Below are 19,682 nucleotides of genomic sequence, written 5' to 3' on the forward strand. Positions count from 1 at the left end.
TACGTGAAAGGAGGTTGTAGCGAGGTGGGAGTTGGCCTCTTCTCCCAAGTAACAATCGATAGGACAAGAGGAAATGGCCTCAAGTTGCACCAGTGGAGGCTTAGATTGGACATTAGGAAAAATTTCTTCACTGAAAGTGTTGTCAGGCAGTGGAACAGGCTGCCCAGGGAAGTGGTTGAGTCCCCATCCCTGAAGGTATTTAAAAGACGTGTAGATGTGGTGCTTGGGGACATGGTTTAGTGGTGGACTTGGCAGTGCTAGGTTAATGGTTGGATTTGATGATCTTAAAGGTCTTTTCCAACCTAAATGATTCTATCTTTCTATGAAAATTTGCCTTTAGCAGAAGTAGCAGCCATGCCACACAGTCATGATGCTAACACAGGGACACATGAAGTCCTGCTGTAAGCAATTTCATTTATGCCAATTAAAAAGTCACATGCACCTCCACCAGAGCTTCATTAGCCTGGCCCTAACACTATTAGCTGAAATGGGCAAGCCGCAGGGGAACTCCAATAACCCCAGCAAGACACAACGTTCACAGATGGAGGAGCAGACCCTCACATGTACATCAGAGACTCCTCGCACTGTTGGTGGGTCCACACCACCTCACACCCCCTGAGGATGTGGTTCCATCTCCCCACCCATATGACACACTCACTCCCTTTTTGGGGTCATCCCCCTCCATACACGCAACAGGTCCTTGACATAAGGATCCTGCTGGTGCTGAGCAGCCTTACCTGTTGTGTCTGACTGAGGAACCGGGCAGAGGTCATGAGGTATTTTCTCAACAGGCACTGTGGATGGTAACCTGTTAAACAGCAATTTGGCATATTTAATAGTATCAGACAGGGAAAAGGGGCAGAACCCGCCTTCAGGCTGGACCAAGAGATACACCAGGACCTGCCTAGACCGAGGAATGGAGATACCTCAAATGTAACCCTGGTTCCGCATATTTTATCATAGCCCAGGGCCTGTATGCTGCAGAAGAAGGAGCCAGATCCACCACTCCTCCAAAAATATAATCTGGTCTGTGACCTTTAGTCCTTCAGGCTGCAAATATTCATGCTTAGGTCCCTTAAATTCTAGTTTCTAGAAACTGCAAGGACTAGATAGGGAAATACCCTCCTGGTACATCTCCGTCTTCCATAAGCATCCCCTACTGGCCATCAGACACTACCCACACAGTCCCAACTAGTAAAATATTTCTATTGCAAAGACTTTCTTACATATTCACAAACATTTCAGATTTAAAGGAACCCCCTTGCACACTCTGCTGCAGTATATGGGCAGTAGTTAGCAAAGTCACTCAACTGCTGTGTATTATCTCCCCTGGAAGACCCAATGCATCCCTGTAAAAATATCACCTTAAGTAACAAAAACTTACTGCTTTTCTGGTTGCACAACTGCAATTCTTCTCTTCCTTCGCACTGCAAAAATGAAGCAAGGAAGGAAAAAATAGTTTTGTACCCTTCTGTCCTATAAAGTATACTCATAATGCATAAAAAGCTGTATAAATGCACTAACTATAAAATGACTTCTAACACAATGAAATGGTACTTAATTACTATCGCCATCTTTTCTTGGTATTTTTTAAGTAAGTCACTACATCATTAAAACCTACTTTAAAAATGTAATAATACATTTAATCTTTCCTCTGGAATGCTAATATCGTGTTTTATGGGATCAGTATAAAAAAAATTAACATAAAACCACAAATATTTTTCCATACAGAAACACATATGGATAAGATTACATTTTACAAGCATGATTACCTTCAGCATAATTTATCCCTAGCTATAAATTGCGATAAGGCTGCATAATGTTGCCATAGCAGTGTTCTCCAAATTAGGCCCCAGCTGCCTGATTTTTAACTTAAGCATATTTAACTCTTCAAAAGGGTTGACACATTTTAAAATTTGCCTTTCAGATGTTAATTAATATAAACAGCAAGGTTAATTTTTCGTCTGGTGGCTTGTGATCGGCGTTGGATAGTTTCTGTGGGGAACAGGAGAACAACACCAAGCCACTGAGCACTCATGAACTGCCTTCAAATGCAAATGGAAGGGAAAGAAATTGGTCTTAATACATACTGGAGGCAGGACAAAACACTACGGGCTTAATTGTGCCAGGAGAGATTTAAATTAAACACTAGGGAAATCTCTGAGCTGGTAAGGGCAGTGAAATAACAGGATAGATACCCTGGGAAGGGGTAGAAACTCCATCCCAGGAGGCCAGCAAACATTTCTCAATTTAGATGGAACAGATCCTGTTTTGGAGATGGGGCACCTGGATGGCCTCTTTATGTCCACTCTGCCCTATATTTTATGGGTTTTTTTCCTGATTTGAGATCCCATGTCCCTAATTCACTCAGCTGTCCAAGTGAACTTGGCTCAGCGCAACAAAACCTGGTTTCACTCTGACAACCCCATCACAAACCCACAAGCCACACTGTGCAATCCCAAACCACGTAACAGCCTTTGCCAGTGCAAACAATCCCATTTTTAGAGGGACCGATCACGCAGACAACTACAAATTGCATAATAGCAGTGCTGTGGAGTCTGGTCACTAATTAGGTTTATTACTATATATTACAGTACACTTACAGCCTGGGTACTAGTCTGCTAGTTAGGTTGGTAGTTTCAAGAATTGGATTATAGACATAAGACAAACTCCCTGATAAATCTGTTGATGTAATATCTATGCTGCTTGAGGTTTCCATGTACTTACAAACAGCTTTGTGTGGTGGAGTTAGGTTATAAGCATTCGCTTCACACCAGCCAACAGGGAAAATGTCCATAGACTCTACATCAACTATGTACTCTGGAGAGGGCATCTGTAAACCTATAAACACAAATTTATAATGTAATTTAGACATGGGAATACTGAGCTCAGAGTCATTCGAGCATTCATCATGAACCAAGGGAAGTAAATGATAGAACACGTAAAAATAAATCTGCTTCCCTGCATCAAAATCAGCCATCATTTCATCTTCAATTTTGCACAGACAGCAATGACAAGGCTGTTGCATTTACAGTGCAATGAGATTCCAGAGAAAACCCCCATTAAGAGCACTCTAAGGGTGTGCAGTGAAGCAGCCAAAAGCCAGTAAGGTTAAACATGCATGACTTTCCCTAACAAGATGGTCTGATTGCCCCCTTGGGTTTTTTGTAGAGTTGCACAAGCAACTTAGCAGAACTTGTTGGGTGCTTGCTCTTACTGGTAACAGTCCACATGGGCTGTAAGAGGATGGTAGCCAATGTGAGGGGCCTTTATGCCCCAAAAGCCCCCTGAAGCTTTTTTTGTGTAGTTCTGCCCTTGAGTCACTGTTTTTAAGGGTAGGAGATGGCCACTCTTCTGTCTAGAGACAGATGAATTCTCCTAGGGCTCCTCACTGCACATGAAACATGAGCTGACCACCCAACAAGGGAGAGGCAGTATAAAAGTGGGACAGATGCACTAAGATCTCTGGCATAATACTGACTCCAAAACCCCACTGAAAATCTCTGCTTAAAGCAAATCTCTTCCAGTTTGGTTATTATGGCTCCTTTAGAAGACACTCTCCTGTCTTGGTTCATGTGGGTTGCACTCAAAGCCCATTGCAGCAAATGGAAACATTCCCGCTGGCTTTGAGTGCTTTTGAAAACAGCTCTGGGTCCTGAGTCAAGACACCATTTAATTACTCCAATTCAAGTCCGTCTACGCTGGCCAGCAAGTTCACCTGCCTCTGCCACTTCCACCCTAGGACCTAAAGCTCCAGCACCAGCATGAGATGATCTCCTAATAAAAGAGACCAAAGGATCAGCAGCTTCCCCTGCAGCATCCTCATCCTTTGCATCTGTTACAGCACAGTTGCCTCCTGTTTAATGCAGCAGTCTTTGACTGTGCACAGCTAGATGACTATGGGGAACTTCCCACTAATGAATGTTCATCAAGGGCTTGCAGTGTAATTGAAACAGTAATTGAACTTTGTGATGGGAACAGCATCGAGGCTGAGACGCAGCACTTGGATCAATCTTGTCTCTACTAATAAACTTGCTGCACTTTGAGAGTGTGTGGCTGTATGAAAACCCAAAGGAAGCAGGAAAATAGGTGCTGGTGCTCACACTGCTGGAGGAAATAACTGAAAAAATGAAATCATGATGTCTGCATAGATTCATGGATGTCTTTATGATACTCCTCTGAGCCCTGCATTATCTTCACGCATTATACATTGAAGATACAGTCTCCATTTCACTGGGATATGGGGAAGGGAAGAGGATGGGATGAAGGCACATGATACAGGACACAACCTGCTCATATGAGCAGCTGAGCCTCAATGTGAGGTCTCAGCAGCTGGCATTCCCTGCAAAACCATTTCCCTCCATGACAAAATACCAAGAGGTCACTGCACAGTTTGAACCCGATGAAAGCTGCACTCTCTAGTGGGCAAAACATGTTTGCCTAATGCCGCAAACCCAGCCAAGGAACTGATGTGAGACCTGCTGAAGTCAGTGGCAAGACATGTACAAAGTGAGCAAGCCATAGATCAAGCCCTAAACAGAGCAAGAGATCAACACAGTCCCCACTGAAATTCCACCAGATCTGAGAAAATCCATTATTTGCATTACTGTAACTTCTGTGGTGTTATTCTGACCCAATAAAGAAACCAAATGTACTTTCCTGCTTGCAAACAATAGATGTGACAGGAAAACTTTGTTTTTAAAGTTTACAGCTGCAGCTGCCCTGATGAGCGAGGAAGCACCATAATGTCTGTTCTGCAACACCGCTATTCCTCTTGTAAGACACATTCACAGCTACTCTGTCCTCCCTGGCACTGCTTCTTCCCTCTGGCAATTGATAACCCTGCCTTCCACTTCCAACATCTTACTGCTTCATTTGGCCTCACTCATATAAGGGGAAAACAGCTTGTTTGAGACTCATTAGTTTCATTTGCTGCATTTTATGCTGCCTTTTTCTCAGACTAAGAAATGTCCATGAGACTTGAGAGGTTGAATGGAAAAGAAGAAAACAGGGAGACTGGAAATAGGGTGAGGAAAACTTCCATTTCCTGCTACAAATCTTGGGCAGAACAGAGCAGCAACTCTGGAAAACTCTCAAAGGGAAAATGATGGAAAACCTCCCTGGAGAAGTGATTAGCAAAAGGGTTTTCCTCAAACTCCTAGGCTGTGCAGAGAGTGTACATTATTACTTGTATAAATTCACACCAGAAAGCTTCAGCTTTAAAATCTAAAATGAACCAGTAAAAATTAACAATGCAGATGATGAGTAATAAAGTAGCAGAAAGTGATGGGATGTGCACAGCCTCGGATCAGCCCTATGCTTCTTTTCCACCACGGGGGAACTATACTGCTGCTCATTAAATGCTCGCCCTGAAGTTTACAGAGTTTTGCTACTGTACAAAGCGTGATTTATTAAGCAATGTTCCCTCACGTCTAACTCAATGCTGCTTAACTACTGCGTCCTGTTTTATGGCTGCAGTTTGGGCTGTCAAACAGAGAAACTGGGAGGGCAACAATGAAAGCTTCAGACGCGCCCATGATAAATGGTGGGACCCGAGGTCTTCAGTGATGGGCTCCCATGGTAGCTGAGGAGTCTTGCTGCTACCAGAATATAAATAATCAGTTAGAAACAATAGTGTATTAATGGAGTAAAAAAAAACATGTCACAGTTCAAGCCACATTTATTTTACAACTCTGCAAGCAGGGTTTTGGTTTTATTTTTAATGTCTAGTTTTAGCCGAACACTGTGCATACTGTAGTCATGTATTTCAACAGCAGCAAAGACTTCTTTTTATTTTTGCAGTCTTTCGCATCTTTTCCTTTTACTACAGATCATTCTATTCCTGGTATTGAGATATAAAACAAGCATAAAGCATCCATATATCAGAACTCAAAAGACAAGGAGATGCACACAGGTTTGTTTTTTTTTTAAGATAAGTTGTAAAAAACTTCCTTTAAGAAATTAAAAGAGTAAAAGGCAGGGAGAAAGACATGAGAGAGGGGAACAAGGTGGGAGTGTGTGGCCCTCTCCCTGCCTCTGTCCAGGGTCTTGGAGGACTAGCTGATTTAAAGACCCAAGAAACAGCACTTCCTATTCACTATAATGGGCAAAAGTTTAGTGAACACCAAGTCCCTTTGAAAGTATTACAGCTTAGGGGAAAAAAAAAAAGAAAGAAGGATTCCCAAACCCATAAAATCTGCATATAAAAGTGAAGGCACCTGGCCATTTAAGAAGGGGAGTTGCCAAAATGGGTCAGATTCCTTGACGAGATGGGTGCAAATTCGACAACAGCCTTAGTGAGAACTGAATTTCAAACAAGTGTTGATTCCAGCTCTTTAAGAAAAATATTTGCCCTGTGTCCAGACCAGGCTGCAGATGAGCTTTAGCTATCTCAAGTCAGAAGGCAACCAGTTGTCTCAGATGAAAAAAAGCCCAAACCCGCCATTGCACACAGCTCTACCAAAAGCAAAGATGCAGAGTTGTATCTGCTCTGCACACTGGAGATAATCACAGAGGAGACAAACTCCCTGGGATGACAGCTATATGTCAGGGTTGGAGAAGGATGACAACGCAGCTCTCCTGCATCCTCCCACCTCTGCTGCATTCGGGCACATGCCTGCAGCTCTGCTCTCCTCAGATCTCAGCTGGCCCCAAACCACAAGGCTTAGCAGCAAAGACAGGAGAAGCACAAATGATTTGGCCTGCCAAGCTTCAGGTCAGGAGGAATCTCTCTTTAGGTAGCACTTGAGTTATAAAACCCTGAGAATGGGATTTATCTCAGAGGCATCGGAAAAGCCTTGTCTACCATATAATACTACTTTTGAGAGGTAAACACCACAAAATATCTGCCTTTCATATGTTTTAAAGCAAGCTGTTAGCACAGATGAGGTACTTTGGTTACCTGACAATGTTTTTACTAACTTTAAAGAAAGACTTTTGATTAAAGATCTTTCCTCTTGTACAAATTGAACTGCACGTTGTCAGATGCTGAAATATTTCTAATCAATGCAGCACGATGCTGAAGGTGATGTGCCAGGTGACGATGAAGCAACACAGTTAGTATCAATCTGGTTTCCACTGTCTTCCAGCCCCAAAACACTGAAAGCTGAGCATCTTGATTTTTGACTGTGTCAGGGCTGGCAGCACAAGGGACAGCATGTCTGCCTTATGCGTTCATCAAGAGGTAGAAGCACAGATCTTAGAGGCTGGTGATGAGCAGGACTATGGGCCACTAGAATTGCCTTGGATATTTTCATGGTTCTCCAGAAGAAAGCAAAGCAGCATATTACATTTGTAGTTGATGCTGACCTAATTACTATTGATTTCAGAGGGAAACTGAAGCTCTTATATTCATTATAGATGAGGCCAGTAGCTTCAAACAACAGCGTGTTACCTTGATGGGTAAAAATTAAACTATGCTGTGACAATGATGCATGCTACAACAACTTCATGGTTTATCACAGTGCCCATCAAAACACTTAAATGAGCATGGCTTTCTGCTCTCGGTGACTTTACAAATAACACTGTTTGACTTTACAAATAACACTTTGACTTCACAAATAACACTGTTTTTAAAGCAAGAATCCCCGTGTTGTTCTAAATTACACCTACTTAAGAAAACCTTGCCCAGATGAATCGAGAAAGTCCCAAGAGCAAAACCACATTAAAAATGAGCTCGTCTGTACCTCATTTCAAGAAAGGCAGAAATGGAAGTTTTGATGCAGTATTATGGTCTGCTAGTTTTTCAGCACTCTCCTAATGCTGTTTGTACAGCGGTGGTGTTCTCCATGGGATGCTGGCTTTCTAAAATCTGTATGATAGAGTTACTGCCTGCAAGAGCTCTCTTAGATCAATGAAGGAAATTATACAATCACGGAGAGGAGGGATGTGAGCATGCGATGGCCATAGTGAAGAGCAGCATATATTGCAGAAGTTTTATGGACCTAGGTGAAAAAAAAAGGAGTGGAAGGAAGGAAGGAAGGAGGGAAGGAAGTTGCAGGAGGACAGGAGAGTCTGTTGGAAATCACAGTGGAAATCTCAGCCACACAAGTGAGGCAAACATCCATTCCCAGGGTCAAGGTCTATCGTGATGGCAGTAAGGTGGTTTCTATAGTCAATGGAGATCATACTGATACAGTCCACATAGATTGGAGGGTGGAAGGTCTTGTGGCTCCCTTGTGGAGAGAGCAGGGGAAGATAATTCTGAATAACATATTATTATTGGTCAATGTGTATGAAAAGGAAAGGCTGGAGAAAGCAGTATTGTGCAGAGGATGGACAACAAAATTAAGAGAGCGTTTGAGTGAACCACACAAACACAAGAAGCCTTTACAGCACATACCTTCCAGGTGAAGCCACATTAACCGTCCTTTAACTGAGGTGATAGAAGCGACGCATATCTCTGCAGGGTTCCTGGGGTTCACTGCCTCCAGCTTCATGTTCTTAGTAAAGCCACGGCTGAAGGATGTCTGAAAGAGTCAAGGACCGACACTGAAGTATGGCACTGCAGCACTGCATGACTTTAACTAGGCTGTCCACTGGGAAGCAGTTTAGCATGGTTTGCTTTTCACTGGAAGTACAGGATACACTGAAGAACACAAAGGCATCCAGATTCAAAACAAAGCTGCCCTGGACACCCATATGAAAAAAAATGATGGCAACAAATCAGGAAGCAATTTATTTCATGGTTTACTCCAATCCCTAGCTCTCAGAGACTGGGAGGAGGTTACTCCACACCAGCTCCAAGTATATTTGAATGCTTGCTAGTGATGCATTTGCTGGCCACTGTTGGTGACAAGATACTGTATAGAGGGTTCCCAGATCTGCTGTGGTTGAGCATCTCTCACCTTGCTAGGAGAAACCTTGTAAAGCAAATAACCCGTCTTGCCTGAGATCAGAGAAACTTCTTCACACATTTAGTTGCCCAGGCTGACTGAGGCTGGAGAAATTTGAGTAACCTATTCAAGTATGTTTTTCTTCATGGAGTGAAGCTCAATGTACAAGGTCCTTCTCTGTGGACTTTGGGTACATAAGTTCATTGGTTGCAGGTGGGTGTAGATGGAGCCAGTTGTGTTTACTGCTACTGCTACAGCAGTACCTCTGTATGCTTAAACACAGCACTATCGAAACATGTTTTTCACAGGTTATCTGAGGCCGCCACTGCCCTCCCACTCTTCTTCAGTGAAGGCAAAGCCAGGCCAGATATTACAGCAATGATCCCCAAATGACCCCCCCAAAACGTGGGGTCATGAGCTTGTGAGAATGCAGCATCCCCCATTGTACTAAGAGTCTGGGAGCCTGAGAGAAGCTGCAGTTCAAATCATTCAGGTACCGCTGCTGTAGGCTGATGTATTCCTTGGCAAACTGCTTCAGTCTGCAGTTGGCCTGGCCATGTGTTAGCAGCAGGCTGCTGACCAGTCCCTCCTGCTCCTGCCAGAACCAGGATGGTTCAGCCCTAACATAACAAACCACAGCTCCTGTTTGTAGCCATTGCAGGTGATCTCACATGCAGAGGGATCCCGAGACCCTATAACCCTCTCCAAAACCTTCCCCACAAGCCGAGCCTCAAGCTACTCTTCACCTGCTTTTATCCTTACTCTCTGTCCCTTCCAGTGTCCTCTCTCCCTTCCCAATATCCCCACCACCACTATCCCTGAAAACACACTAATGCAATACCTGTGGCCATGCCATGGCTTCTTTTCCTTGCATCTTCCTCCCCTCTGTCCCACCTGTTCTGTATCGGAGTGCTTGCATCTCTCTGTTTGCACACAGTAGCACAAAAAGGTTCCCCCTCTTGGCTGAGATTTTGGCTAATAATAATTAGGATGGGTAATAATTGTCATTGACCCAAAATGACACCAATCGCTCATCCAGCAACCCCATGTGAGCAACTGAAAGCCAGGCTCAAATTCAACCCTTCTGCTATTTGTACAGCACCTAGGACCATGGGCACTTCACCTCAAACAATCACTGGAAGCTCTTTGTCAGACTAAAAAATTCTGGATTTGGTCTTTTTTTCATCAAGACGCCTTCCAACAACGTGCTGCTAGTCTCAAACATTGCTCGGACTGTCGCAAGCCTTGCTCAGCACACAGATCAGCTTCACCCTGTAAAAGCTGCCAATGGCCAGGACTGCAGAAAAGCAGGGTGAGTTTGTTTAAATGCCTTTTATGCTGCCTAACAAGGAAACGTCATTTATCATCGCAACGGCTCCTTTCATTGCAATTCGGTGCTGGAGGCTAATTTATACAGAATCAATGGCAAAACAGTTAGCTGGGAGTTTATTTTACTAAGCATTTGGTCATGTCAATCCATTTCATAACTGCCTCTTCTTGTTAAATATCCCCCCCGGGGAAACAGTTACAGCATATCCACTTCCAGCACCACGTCTGGCTGCACTAGGTGGAAGATGTGCTTGCAATACAGCTTCTATCAAAGAGCCACGAAACAAATGGACCGACCTGCCAGGGAGGCTGCACAAGCGACAACAGCGAGATTACATCTCTCTGCAGAAAACTGTGTTATCGAGAGTGAAAGAATAACAGACACATGTTCATCTGATGAATGATTCTTCAAAAAAAAAGAAAAAAGTGCTTAGACCTGATTTAATCTTCAGAGGATATTACGCAGAGACTATTCTCAAGGCTGCCAGCGCTGAGAGTATAGATCCATTACTTGACAAAATGAAAAGAGATATAAAGAAAAGGGAGGGGTGCTTGCAGAAGAGAAGAAATGCGACAATTGTCCCATTCTATTGGTGTGATGCAGCACTGTCCAGCTTCCCTCAGCACTTTCAGAAATCTTCGCTTAAAGTCCCTTGAGGCAGAGGGTTTTGCACAGGATGGCACAATAAATGGGGCAAAGAAATCCTAACTTTGATTTGATTCCCAGGTTAAACTTTGTTGATGATACAGGTCTTCTGAATTCATCAACAATAAGTGTTCAAATTCATCAATTCACCATCAAAGGTCTGTTCCAAGCTGAACTGCCCTTGGGCCACCATAGATGAGGAAGGCCATGCAAAAACACTGCTGGTATCTTGTGAGACTGTCTCAATTCTGCTTTTCATAAACACCCTGTCCCCCAACCTTGCGACTTCTGAGCACAGTGAAAGACTACGTAACTCCTAGAGGAACCTGCTTGTCCACTGTTCACAACACTGCTTTATTTTGCAAACCCTTCTGCGCTCATTTAGGTACCACCACATTTTCAGTTATTGATGGGATCTCAACTTCCGTCAATTGATGGGAAAATGAAGAGGAGAACCAGCTTATTGGAAAATGAAGAAGGCTACATCTGCCTTTCACCAAGTGATGAATACCTGTCGGATCAAGCCGTGCTGGACTGTCATTGCCAGAAAACAGCCTGCAAAAGACTATTTCCAAAGCTGGATGGCCTCCAGCGTAATGATGTGCTGCTCACTCTCACATCACTGTTGCTGTATCAAGGAAGCACATGAGCTGTCCCAAAGACCAGAGCATCCACACAGCTTAATCACTCTTCTCACACTCTGAGCTCAACAGCTTCAACCTTAGCTTTTAAACGCATTTGGTTTGGTTAAATGTATCCCCCTGGGAACCAGAGAAAACACCCAAAATGTGAAAAGGGCCAGACGATAGCATGCAATTTTTTTACCTAGTTTATGTTTTTTTTAATAGCACTTGAATTACTTGTAATAGCACTTGTAATTACTTGTCAGTTGAGATCTTTCTTGTGCTAGGTGCTGTACAAAATCACACAGCAGATGAAGAGCAGGAAATCTAAATGAATCAGATAAAGACAAGAGTAAGATAACATTTTTTTTCTTTTAGGGATGGAGACCTGAAACACTTCTCCAGCTTCCTTCATAAGACAGACTCACGGTGGTCTGGGGGAATCTCCCAAAACCTTGCTGCAGCTTTTCTGTGCAAGCTATTTTGTTTCACATGGATCAACGGGAGTGACACAAAGGCAAAAAGAGAACTTACGTTTCTGAAGCACAGGTGAGGCGCTGCCTCCGCTCCACACTGCTTCTGGTAGTCTGCCCAGTCAAAGTCCTGGCCAGAGTAACCTGCAGGATGACAAAACAGAAAGTGCCATCAGCCACCACTTCACACCAGAGAGCATGAAATGAGCCCCAAGCAGACAACCATTTGTGTTTCAGCATCCCATCCCACCTCAGTGAACTGTGCGGTATCAGCAGGTAAGTTCTCTGGATGCCTGTTTATACAACATGGGAGCCAATGCCAACGCTTCTCCAGCCCCCACTCACACACCTTTTGCAATTTGCTTTGAAAACTTCAGGTCTTCATTAAAAAGTAATAAAACATTTATTTTCCTTATTTTCCCTTTCCTGTGAGCACCTCCCAGGCTTTAATAAACCCATAACTACTGAGAAGTGCTACTGTCCCCAGTTTCCAGATGGGGCTAGTCATAGACTTCTTTCTCCTTCCTTTAGCTATCTAAAAGATAGGGTTATGGAGCTGGACATCAAGGGTCTCTCAGCAGTGGACAGGGAGAGGACAAGAATAATCAGAAGCTGATCCATCCTCTCTTTCAAAGCATGAGATAAATTCCCCTCTCTCTTCATCGATATAGATGTACCCTCCACGACTGACTCTCCAGCAGCTCAGCATACCTGAGCTGAATCCCTTCACAGTAAGCATGTTATCCAAGGCTGTATAGAAATCTGGAGCTGAGCAGGAAAATGAACGCAGACTTCCCAGCTCCCAGACTAAAGTCTCAGCAACTAGATTATCCCTTCAGCCACTGCTTCTAGGAACACAAGAGAAGCAGCATTGATTTATATAAGCATCTCTCAAACAGTCCCACCACAGAGAGACAAAACAGACCTCTGCCCATCCATTCTTCTTACCTGGCAATTTAGGCAATAAATTCTCGGGACAGAGAGGGGTTTTTTATTTGCTTTTTTGGTTTGCTTTTTTTTTTTTTTTTACTGCCTCTCAGTCTATATTTTTACAGTGCTTGAAACCAATGAGTGCTAATCCTGTCCAGGGCCCTGTGACAATACTGTCGATACTCTAATAACATTACTGCAGAGCTACTCTCACTGGAAAGTTTTAGGAGTCACCTGAAAGCCAAATTTTCCCTTCAATCTCCCTGCTTGGCATCTCAGCCTGGCCTCATTTCACAGAACATCCCTTAATGCCTTTTTCATTGATAGTCAAAAGGGACACTCAAGATCAGATGGGAATGAATCATTCATGACAATGAAAATTGTGAAATTTTTTGTAGGCAAGAAAGGACTGGAATACTGAGTGGAGTCACCTATCAGTCACTCAGATCCAAAAAAGGTGGTAAAAAGTTTAAAAATAAAGTCCCATGCCATTCTGCTAAGATGTAAATATCTAGGATACGATGAACTTCTAATCCTAATGATTGCATACATGACAGAAAAAATTAAGGAGATAAAGCCTTGAGCAGAGAGGGTCCTAAAAGATGCCTGTCTCTGTGGGGCATCAAAGTCCATAGTAAGTGGAAAGCCAGAAATAAACATGCACAGAGAAGTAAAAAAGGGGAGTTACTTATAGAGAATTTTCATTTTTCATACAAAAAAAAAAAATCCTTGTACTGTTTTTTAACAACCAGTTTCTGCAACAGTATATTCTTTTGCTTCTTCTCCATCTCCTTTTTGCTCTCCAGTTATTTGTTTGCCAGATACTTTTCAGTCTCATAAAATTAAATGGAAAACAGGAGAAGAAGTGCACATCACGCCAGAAGGGGATTCATCTGATCGCGTACAGATTTTTGCAGTGGAGACACCTATAGCTGTGCTAATAAAGAGTCAATGGTTCCCTAAAGAGTCAATGGAGAAACAGGCAGATCTAGAGGTGATCTGTCTGTCCTCCTGCAGAAGGAGCAGAATCACCCTGTGAAAGTCCTTCTCACTCTCCATTGACTCCAGAAGCAGCTAGGGTAATGGGCTCAGGTGGGGACAGCCACAGCTTAGTTGTCTACCTTAAATCACCTGCGGTCTACCCCAGCTGCCAGAGCACGTTGCCTTCAGGGACCCAAAAACCTGCCCACACCCTGCACATTCTCTCATCTCTGATTTAAACCCCTCGTGGACAGGTTTTGAATCTTAATTGCGAGCTATACAAGATCTTGGCAGAGTGGATGAAAAAGGCACATTGGCAAGGTTTCGGTGAGGTATAAGAACTTGACTGTGTTGTCACCGCACAACCACTTGTTGGCTTGGCCCTGCACCATTGAAATCGCTGGAAGACTTCTGCTGTAGACTTCAGCAGGAATGAAACCCTGGATGGCAGTAACAAGAGTTTGCCATAACTCACTTCAGCAGCCCAACGATGGTCACTCCAAGAGGAGCGTACTAAGGAATTGGCTTCAAACAAGCCAGTATATGGCTTTTTCATGGTGCATCATGATATAAACTAAATGTGTACTTCCATCAGCACATGGAATTCACATACTGTTACCCTTTAAGGCTCAGCCCAAGTAATAACGTTCAAAGCGTTGCTTGCATGATTCACCTGCTGCTCCCCAAACATGTAAAAACTCATTGTGTTTTCTACCTCGACTCTCAGCATGGAAGAGCCCAGCAGTTTAATCAGAAGCAAATGTAACAATACAAATGTACTGGAGGTTTTGGAAGTGGCATTTCCTTAGTAAGCCTTAGAACTAGGAGTGCTACTGAAATGTTTTCCCCCCTCTTAATAGCTCATAAAAAGGAACAATGGTTGTTACTCTAAAGGGAAGTGGTCTATAAATTCAGCTCTAATAAATATAAACAGCGCTTGTTCAATGTTTATACAGCAGCAGTAAATGGGTATTCATTTTTGGCGCTGTACAGGAAAATACTGCTCTCTATTTCTAGTAGCAAATGTTTGCACCTCCTGTTCATGACTCATCTACTGTATGTTTGGCTTCAACAAAGGCCTGACAGGCAAAAAGGCAAGAGGAAGGATATCAGAGAAATAAAGGACTCTGAACCCAAATACCCCAGCCTGGCACACTGTTCTGATGAAATAAAAATCAGTTAATTTTAAAATCAGGAAACCTCCTTGTCAACAACAAATTAACCAAAAAATCCAAGCAAAGAAATACAATAAAGCAAAGAAACTTTTCACAAAAAAAAACCACTATCTTTTTTGTTATCTTTTGCTCCAAGGGAACTTCTTGCCTTTCAATAGGGAGAGTCATTTGGGCAACACTAAATATTGCCAACACATTCTCTGTTAAGGGTGACAGTGGCTGGGAATGCATGAGCACTGGGGAAGGGGGAGGCTGGTCAAATCTGTGTGCGAGAAAGGGTAATTCTGGACACCCAAAGGCCGGTAGATCTGTCCAGTGATTTTGGTGGAAATGGTGGGATTTCCTCCTCCTTCTGCAGACCTGCTCATTAGCAACCAGCTCATAGCACAGCCTTCCTCACTTTCACAGTGTTGCAGCCCTCTCAGATCAGTCCTGGTTATTTCTTTATCCAAAGCTGATATTATTCTGCTCAGAGAAGACTGGCTCCCTCAATGGGGGTTTGGATGTTTTTCACTTTCCCTCTGCACTCTTTTTGGGTGGTTTGTGGAGTTTTGTTGTGTGTTTTTTTGTTTGAGTTTGGTTTTTTTTTTAAGAAATCGTTTCAATGTCTGATTTAGTGACTCAAAGAGCGTGTCTGCCAATGGAAGAAGTTTTTGACACCAAAGGTGCTAAGAAGCAGTTTGGGCATGCAGCCCTCATACAGAGTATAAGAAATACAGCAATATATAGCATGCATCTATCTGCTTTATGCCTTTTTAATACCTTCCCTCCAGGATTTCTGATCTAACAGCAGAAAGCAAACTTGATTTTCATCAGGGGAATGAGGGGAGACTTCTTACGCTTTCTCAGGAGCCCAGGTGGACCCCAGTCACCAGACACCTACTTGCCCCTTAGACTTTACTGGCCAAGTTGAGAAATATTCATATGACGGATGCTACAGCCACTTCTAAAAATGCTGGCATCTAAAAGAGAGTTTGCATGCACTTGACCCATAACACACCATCTCAGACAGGCTTTGTACCAGCATGGATTGGAAATTATCAGGCCACGACCCTGTAAAGAGAAATGTCTGGCCTATGGTCCACTTTAGTTAATTAGCTGGCCTGGGGGAAGCTGCATGTGAATTTGGGGTAGAAAAAACAACATTCCATTTACTTTCATTTTTAGCGACTCTTCTGGCCAATATCAGGCATTATCATTATACCTGGATTTAAGCAGGAGAGAGCTAAAGCATCCAGACAGGACATTTATTTCAGTAAAAGCAACAGAGTAATCATGGATGCACCGTATGCAGCTGCACACACAGGACTTCAGGACTTTGGTGGGAATTTCAAATTACGTGCTGAAGAGATACTCTGGATATACGTAAGAGGACCCTGAATCTGGTAGAGAATAAACCTTTGCCTCACTGGGTTTTGCAGCAGCATACCTTTTCCAAAATTAGGACAAATCTGTGTACGCAAAACTTAGTGGGATTTTTTGGTTTTGAGGCATTTCTTTTTCTCCCAAGCAACACCAATTTTTGGCAAAGGGTCAACATCCCAGGCAGCTTCAAAAATCTAAAATTCCAGAGAACCAACACATTCTGCACGCGAAAAAATATTGCTAGGGCACTGCAGGTGCTTGTCTGAAATTGCAAGTAATTAACTGCACCGCTACGAAGTTGGGAAATAGCACGGTTGGAGGCTGTTCCTCCTGGCTCTGACCTGACACTGCTCGCAATTTGCCCTCACCTGGGATTTTTTGAGACAGCTAAGGGAATTCCTACATGCTCCTGGGCAGGCAGCTGTGAGTTTAGCTGGTGGGGCACAAGGTGATTTCAATACAGAAGACATTTAGATTTAGGAGCTTTCCTTGGGCTCAGCATTGTACCGATGTGGATGGTGTAGTGGAACTGCCTGGTTTCCCTCTAGTATGATATGACTTTTAATGCTCCTTTTACTCTCTACACACACAAAGCATCGCTAAGATGCATTTTACAGGAATTCACTAAGCTTTGGTGGAGCCTGCTTCAGACTACAATGCACAGGGACATCAATCTGCCAGCGAGATGTGTTTGCAGAGATGTTGACGGGGTGGTATGAGCCAGAACAGCCCCAGTGACTCAAGAGAGCTACTCTGGCTCAAGATACTTAGGGCGATGCTCTGCAGCAAACAGCACCATGGTTTTAAAGGCAGTAATAATAAGCAAACTTCCTTCAGAGAACACCTGCAAATCACCGTGAAGGAATACAAACCCTTGGGAGGTGTGAGATTGACTCCGTTTTTAAGGCACCACTGTATTGGCAAGATCCCTAAGGAATCCGCATGGCAAAGCATTGAGATTTTGCTGGGTTCAGGTCTCAAGTCATCAATGGTCACTTGTAAATAATGATTATTAAAAACCTAAGGGGTGAAAAAGAAGAAAACAAAATTAGAAGTTAAATTTGCTGTAACATTGGGTAACGTGGAAAGCTGAAATAGCCAGGCCCTGGAATCAAACTACTCCTGAAAATAACCCGCTCTCACCTAATACTTTTCATCAAAGTGTTTCAAAGTTTGAGAGATAGGTAAACTGAGGCAAGGGGAAGTGCTGGGGTTCAGGGGCACTCAGTGTGCCTATAACTGAGCAGGGACTGGAGGCGATCCTGGAGACCCCACAGCCTTCCTCTCTCTTGCCTTTGAGAGTGTGGATTAAATATCCAGCTACTGCCTCCATCCAGCTGTTTTATTTCAAAAGGTTTCCCAGATGTGCAGGAAAAATATGTATGCATGGAGGGGAGACAGAAATAAAAGAGGGATCCCTTTTATTTGCATGGAAGTGGTAGATAGACGTGCTCATCCCCATTGGATCTAAGTGCATATAGTCAGCTGGTGATGCTTCTGGGAAAGAAAAATTCATTAATTAGGAACATCCATGGATTTTAAACATATTTCTTAATGTGTTCTCCAGCCAATGAAGTACCACTCTTGAGTTTTCCTAAATGTAGCGGAAATCAGTAAGAGGTTCCTAATCAGGCTCTTTTCATCCCCCCCTTCTGGGAGCTCACCTTGGTCACTGATGCAGGATAGATATGAAACGGCTCCCTCACATTCACCGCCTCCAGCTTCATCCCCACAGTGAAGAAGTGGTTTCGCAAATCAGCATGGTCCTGGGGGAATAGATAGGGAAAAGGAACACACAGTGCATCAGCACCATCCAACAAGGAGGGGCTGATACATCTGAAAATTTATTTTAAATGTGTCTACGTGGGTTTTGTCACTTAGCTGATTAGCAGAGTGACTTCCAGCTCCAACTGGGCGCTCCTGGTCATATGTTCTTTTCATGCCAACCCAATCACAGAAAGAGAGGGCACAGCCTTGCTCCTAGAGGACAGAGCTGCAGGACCAGGCCCATCATGTCTTAAGCACAATGTGGATCCATCTCATGAGCAGCATCTAACCTGAACTTAGTTAACAAGGAGATCGTGCTCACCAAAATGAGGAGCTGTCTGAGAAATGGCTACTTGAAAATCTCCCCTGGGCAGAGCCTCTTCACCTCTGACAGCCACTACCATCTGAGGGAAACCAGAGGTCCAGAGGTGCCAGGACTCAACTTGAGGTCCCCCAGGGTAATGCACAGCATGGGCGCAAACAGCTCAGGATGGCTCTGATTTACCCTGATGGATGTCCAGCTCCTGCATGGCACCAAAATAAGGACCTGGGCTGGTTTCCATGTACTGCAAGATGGAAAGGTCTTTTCTCCAGCCAGGAGACTAAAGGTGGATTAAGGCCCAGACAATGAACTCTGACCCAAAATGTGGGCAACAAGAATGTGTTGGTGGGAAAACATGCTACTGTGTTCAAGTACATGCCCACAGCAACACTTTCACCTGGGATCAAAGCTGGCTGCACCCACAGGGTTGCACGAAGCAGCTTTGGGGATGGCAGCAGGATGCAGTCCCGAAACTCAGAACCAACCCAGGTTCAACTCCCTGATTTGCCACCACTTTACTGTTTAACATCTATCAAATTACTCCATCTCTCATGACCCCTGTCTAACAGGTGTACAAGTTGGCATCCTAATTCCAAAGTAATGATCATATTATGTGTTCATTTAATAAAAATGTCCTACGGTATTTCTAAACCACCTGTGCATTAGCCAATACAAGTGTAAAAAGAGATGATGTTATATTTAACACACACGTAGAGATGACTCCAAAATACATGCAGAAAGCTTGCTATCTAATAAGTGGTTAGCAATGTCATTCCCATCTACATTCATTGCTACATGTTGTATTCTTGTTCTAAAATGATTTTCTATTGATTTGAAGTTGTATGTCATTGTGCTTTCTTTTCCCAAGAACTGTCTTCACTTGTAGACTTAACAACTTCTATTTTGGGATCTTACATTCCTGCTGCCATTAGAGATAAGGATTTTTACAAGCTCCAACCACAGTTAAATGAATTGTTGTTTTCGTCTTACCAATCTGCAATGTTATGGAGCCTTTCATGTGAGAACCAAAAAGCAGTCAAAAAAAAGATCATAATGGATTTAGTCTCACAGCAGGAGGAGTATATACTGATGGGGAAACTGAGGAAGATTTACCAATAATGGCCCAAAGTCCAGTGAACTAATGGCTGAAGAAGGAGCAGACATTCAAGAGTCTGGGGGTCCTGCAGTGTAGCACAACCACCAGCCATACTTGCACTGGCCGGCAGTCGCATCCATA

At 43.4% G+C, this 19,682-nt stretch overlaps 1 protein-coding gene across 3 annotated transcripts in view; it reads right to left on the reverse strand.

The window, feature by feature from the left end:
* Positions 1–19,682, reverse strand: part of SFMBT2 (Scm like with four mbt domains 2) — a 120,421-nt gene that overhangs the window by 30,511 nt on the left and 70,228 nt on the right. For all 3 annotated transcript variants that reach the window (XR_015706800.1, XM_087767235.1, XM_087767236.1), the window contains 7 exons: positions 18,021–18,122; positions 17,229–17,376; positions 11,967–12,049; positions 8,342–8,468; positions 2,728–2,841; positions 1,385–1,427; positions 738–808 (listed from right to left, as the gene is read on the reverse strand). Coding sequence is in view for 2 of the 3 variants with exons in the window: in XM_087767235.1 (XP_087623361.1) it covers positions 738–808; positions 1,385–1,427; positions 2,728–2,841; positions 8,342–8,468; positions 11,967–12,049; positions 17,229–17,376; positions 18,021–18,122 (688 nt within the window). In the remaining variant the exon portion in view is untranslated. The remainder of the gene's footprint in view (positions 1–737; positions 809–1,384; positions 1,428–2,727; positions 2,842–8,341; positions 8,469–11,966; positions 12,050–17,228; positions 17,377–18,020; positions 18,123–19,682) is intronic.

Source organism: Nipponia nippon, unplaced genomic scaffold (genome assembly GCF_047370975.1).
Source record: "Nipponia nippon isolate SJK-2023a ecotype South Korea unplaced genomic scaffold, ASM4737097v1 scaffold_3, whole genome shotgun sequence".
Taxonomy (NCBI): domain Eukaryota; kingdom Metazoa; phylum Chordata; class Aves; order Pelecaniformes; family Threskiornithidae; genus Nipponia; species Nipponia nippon.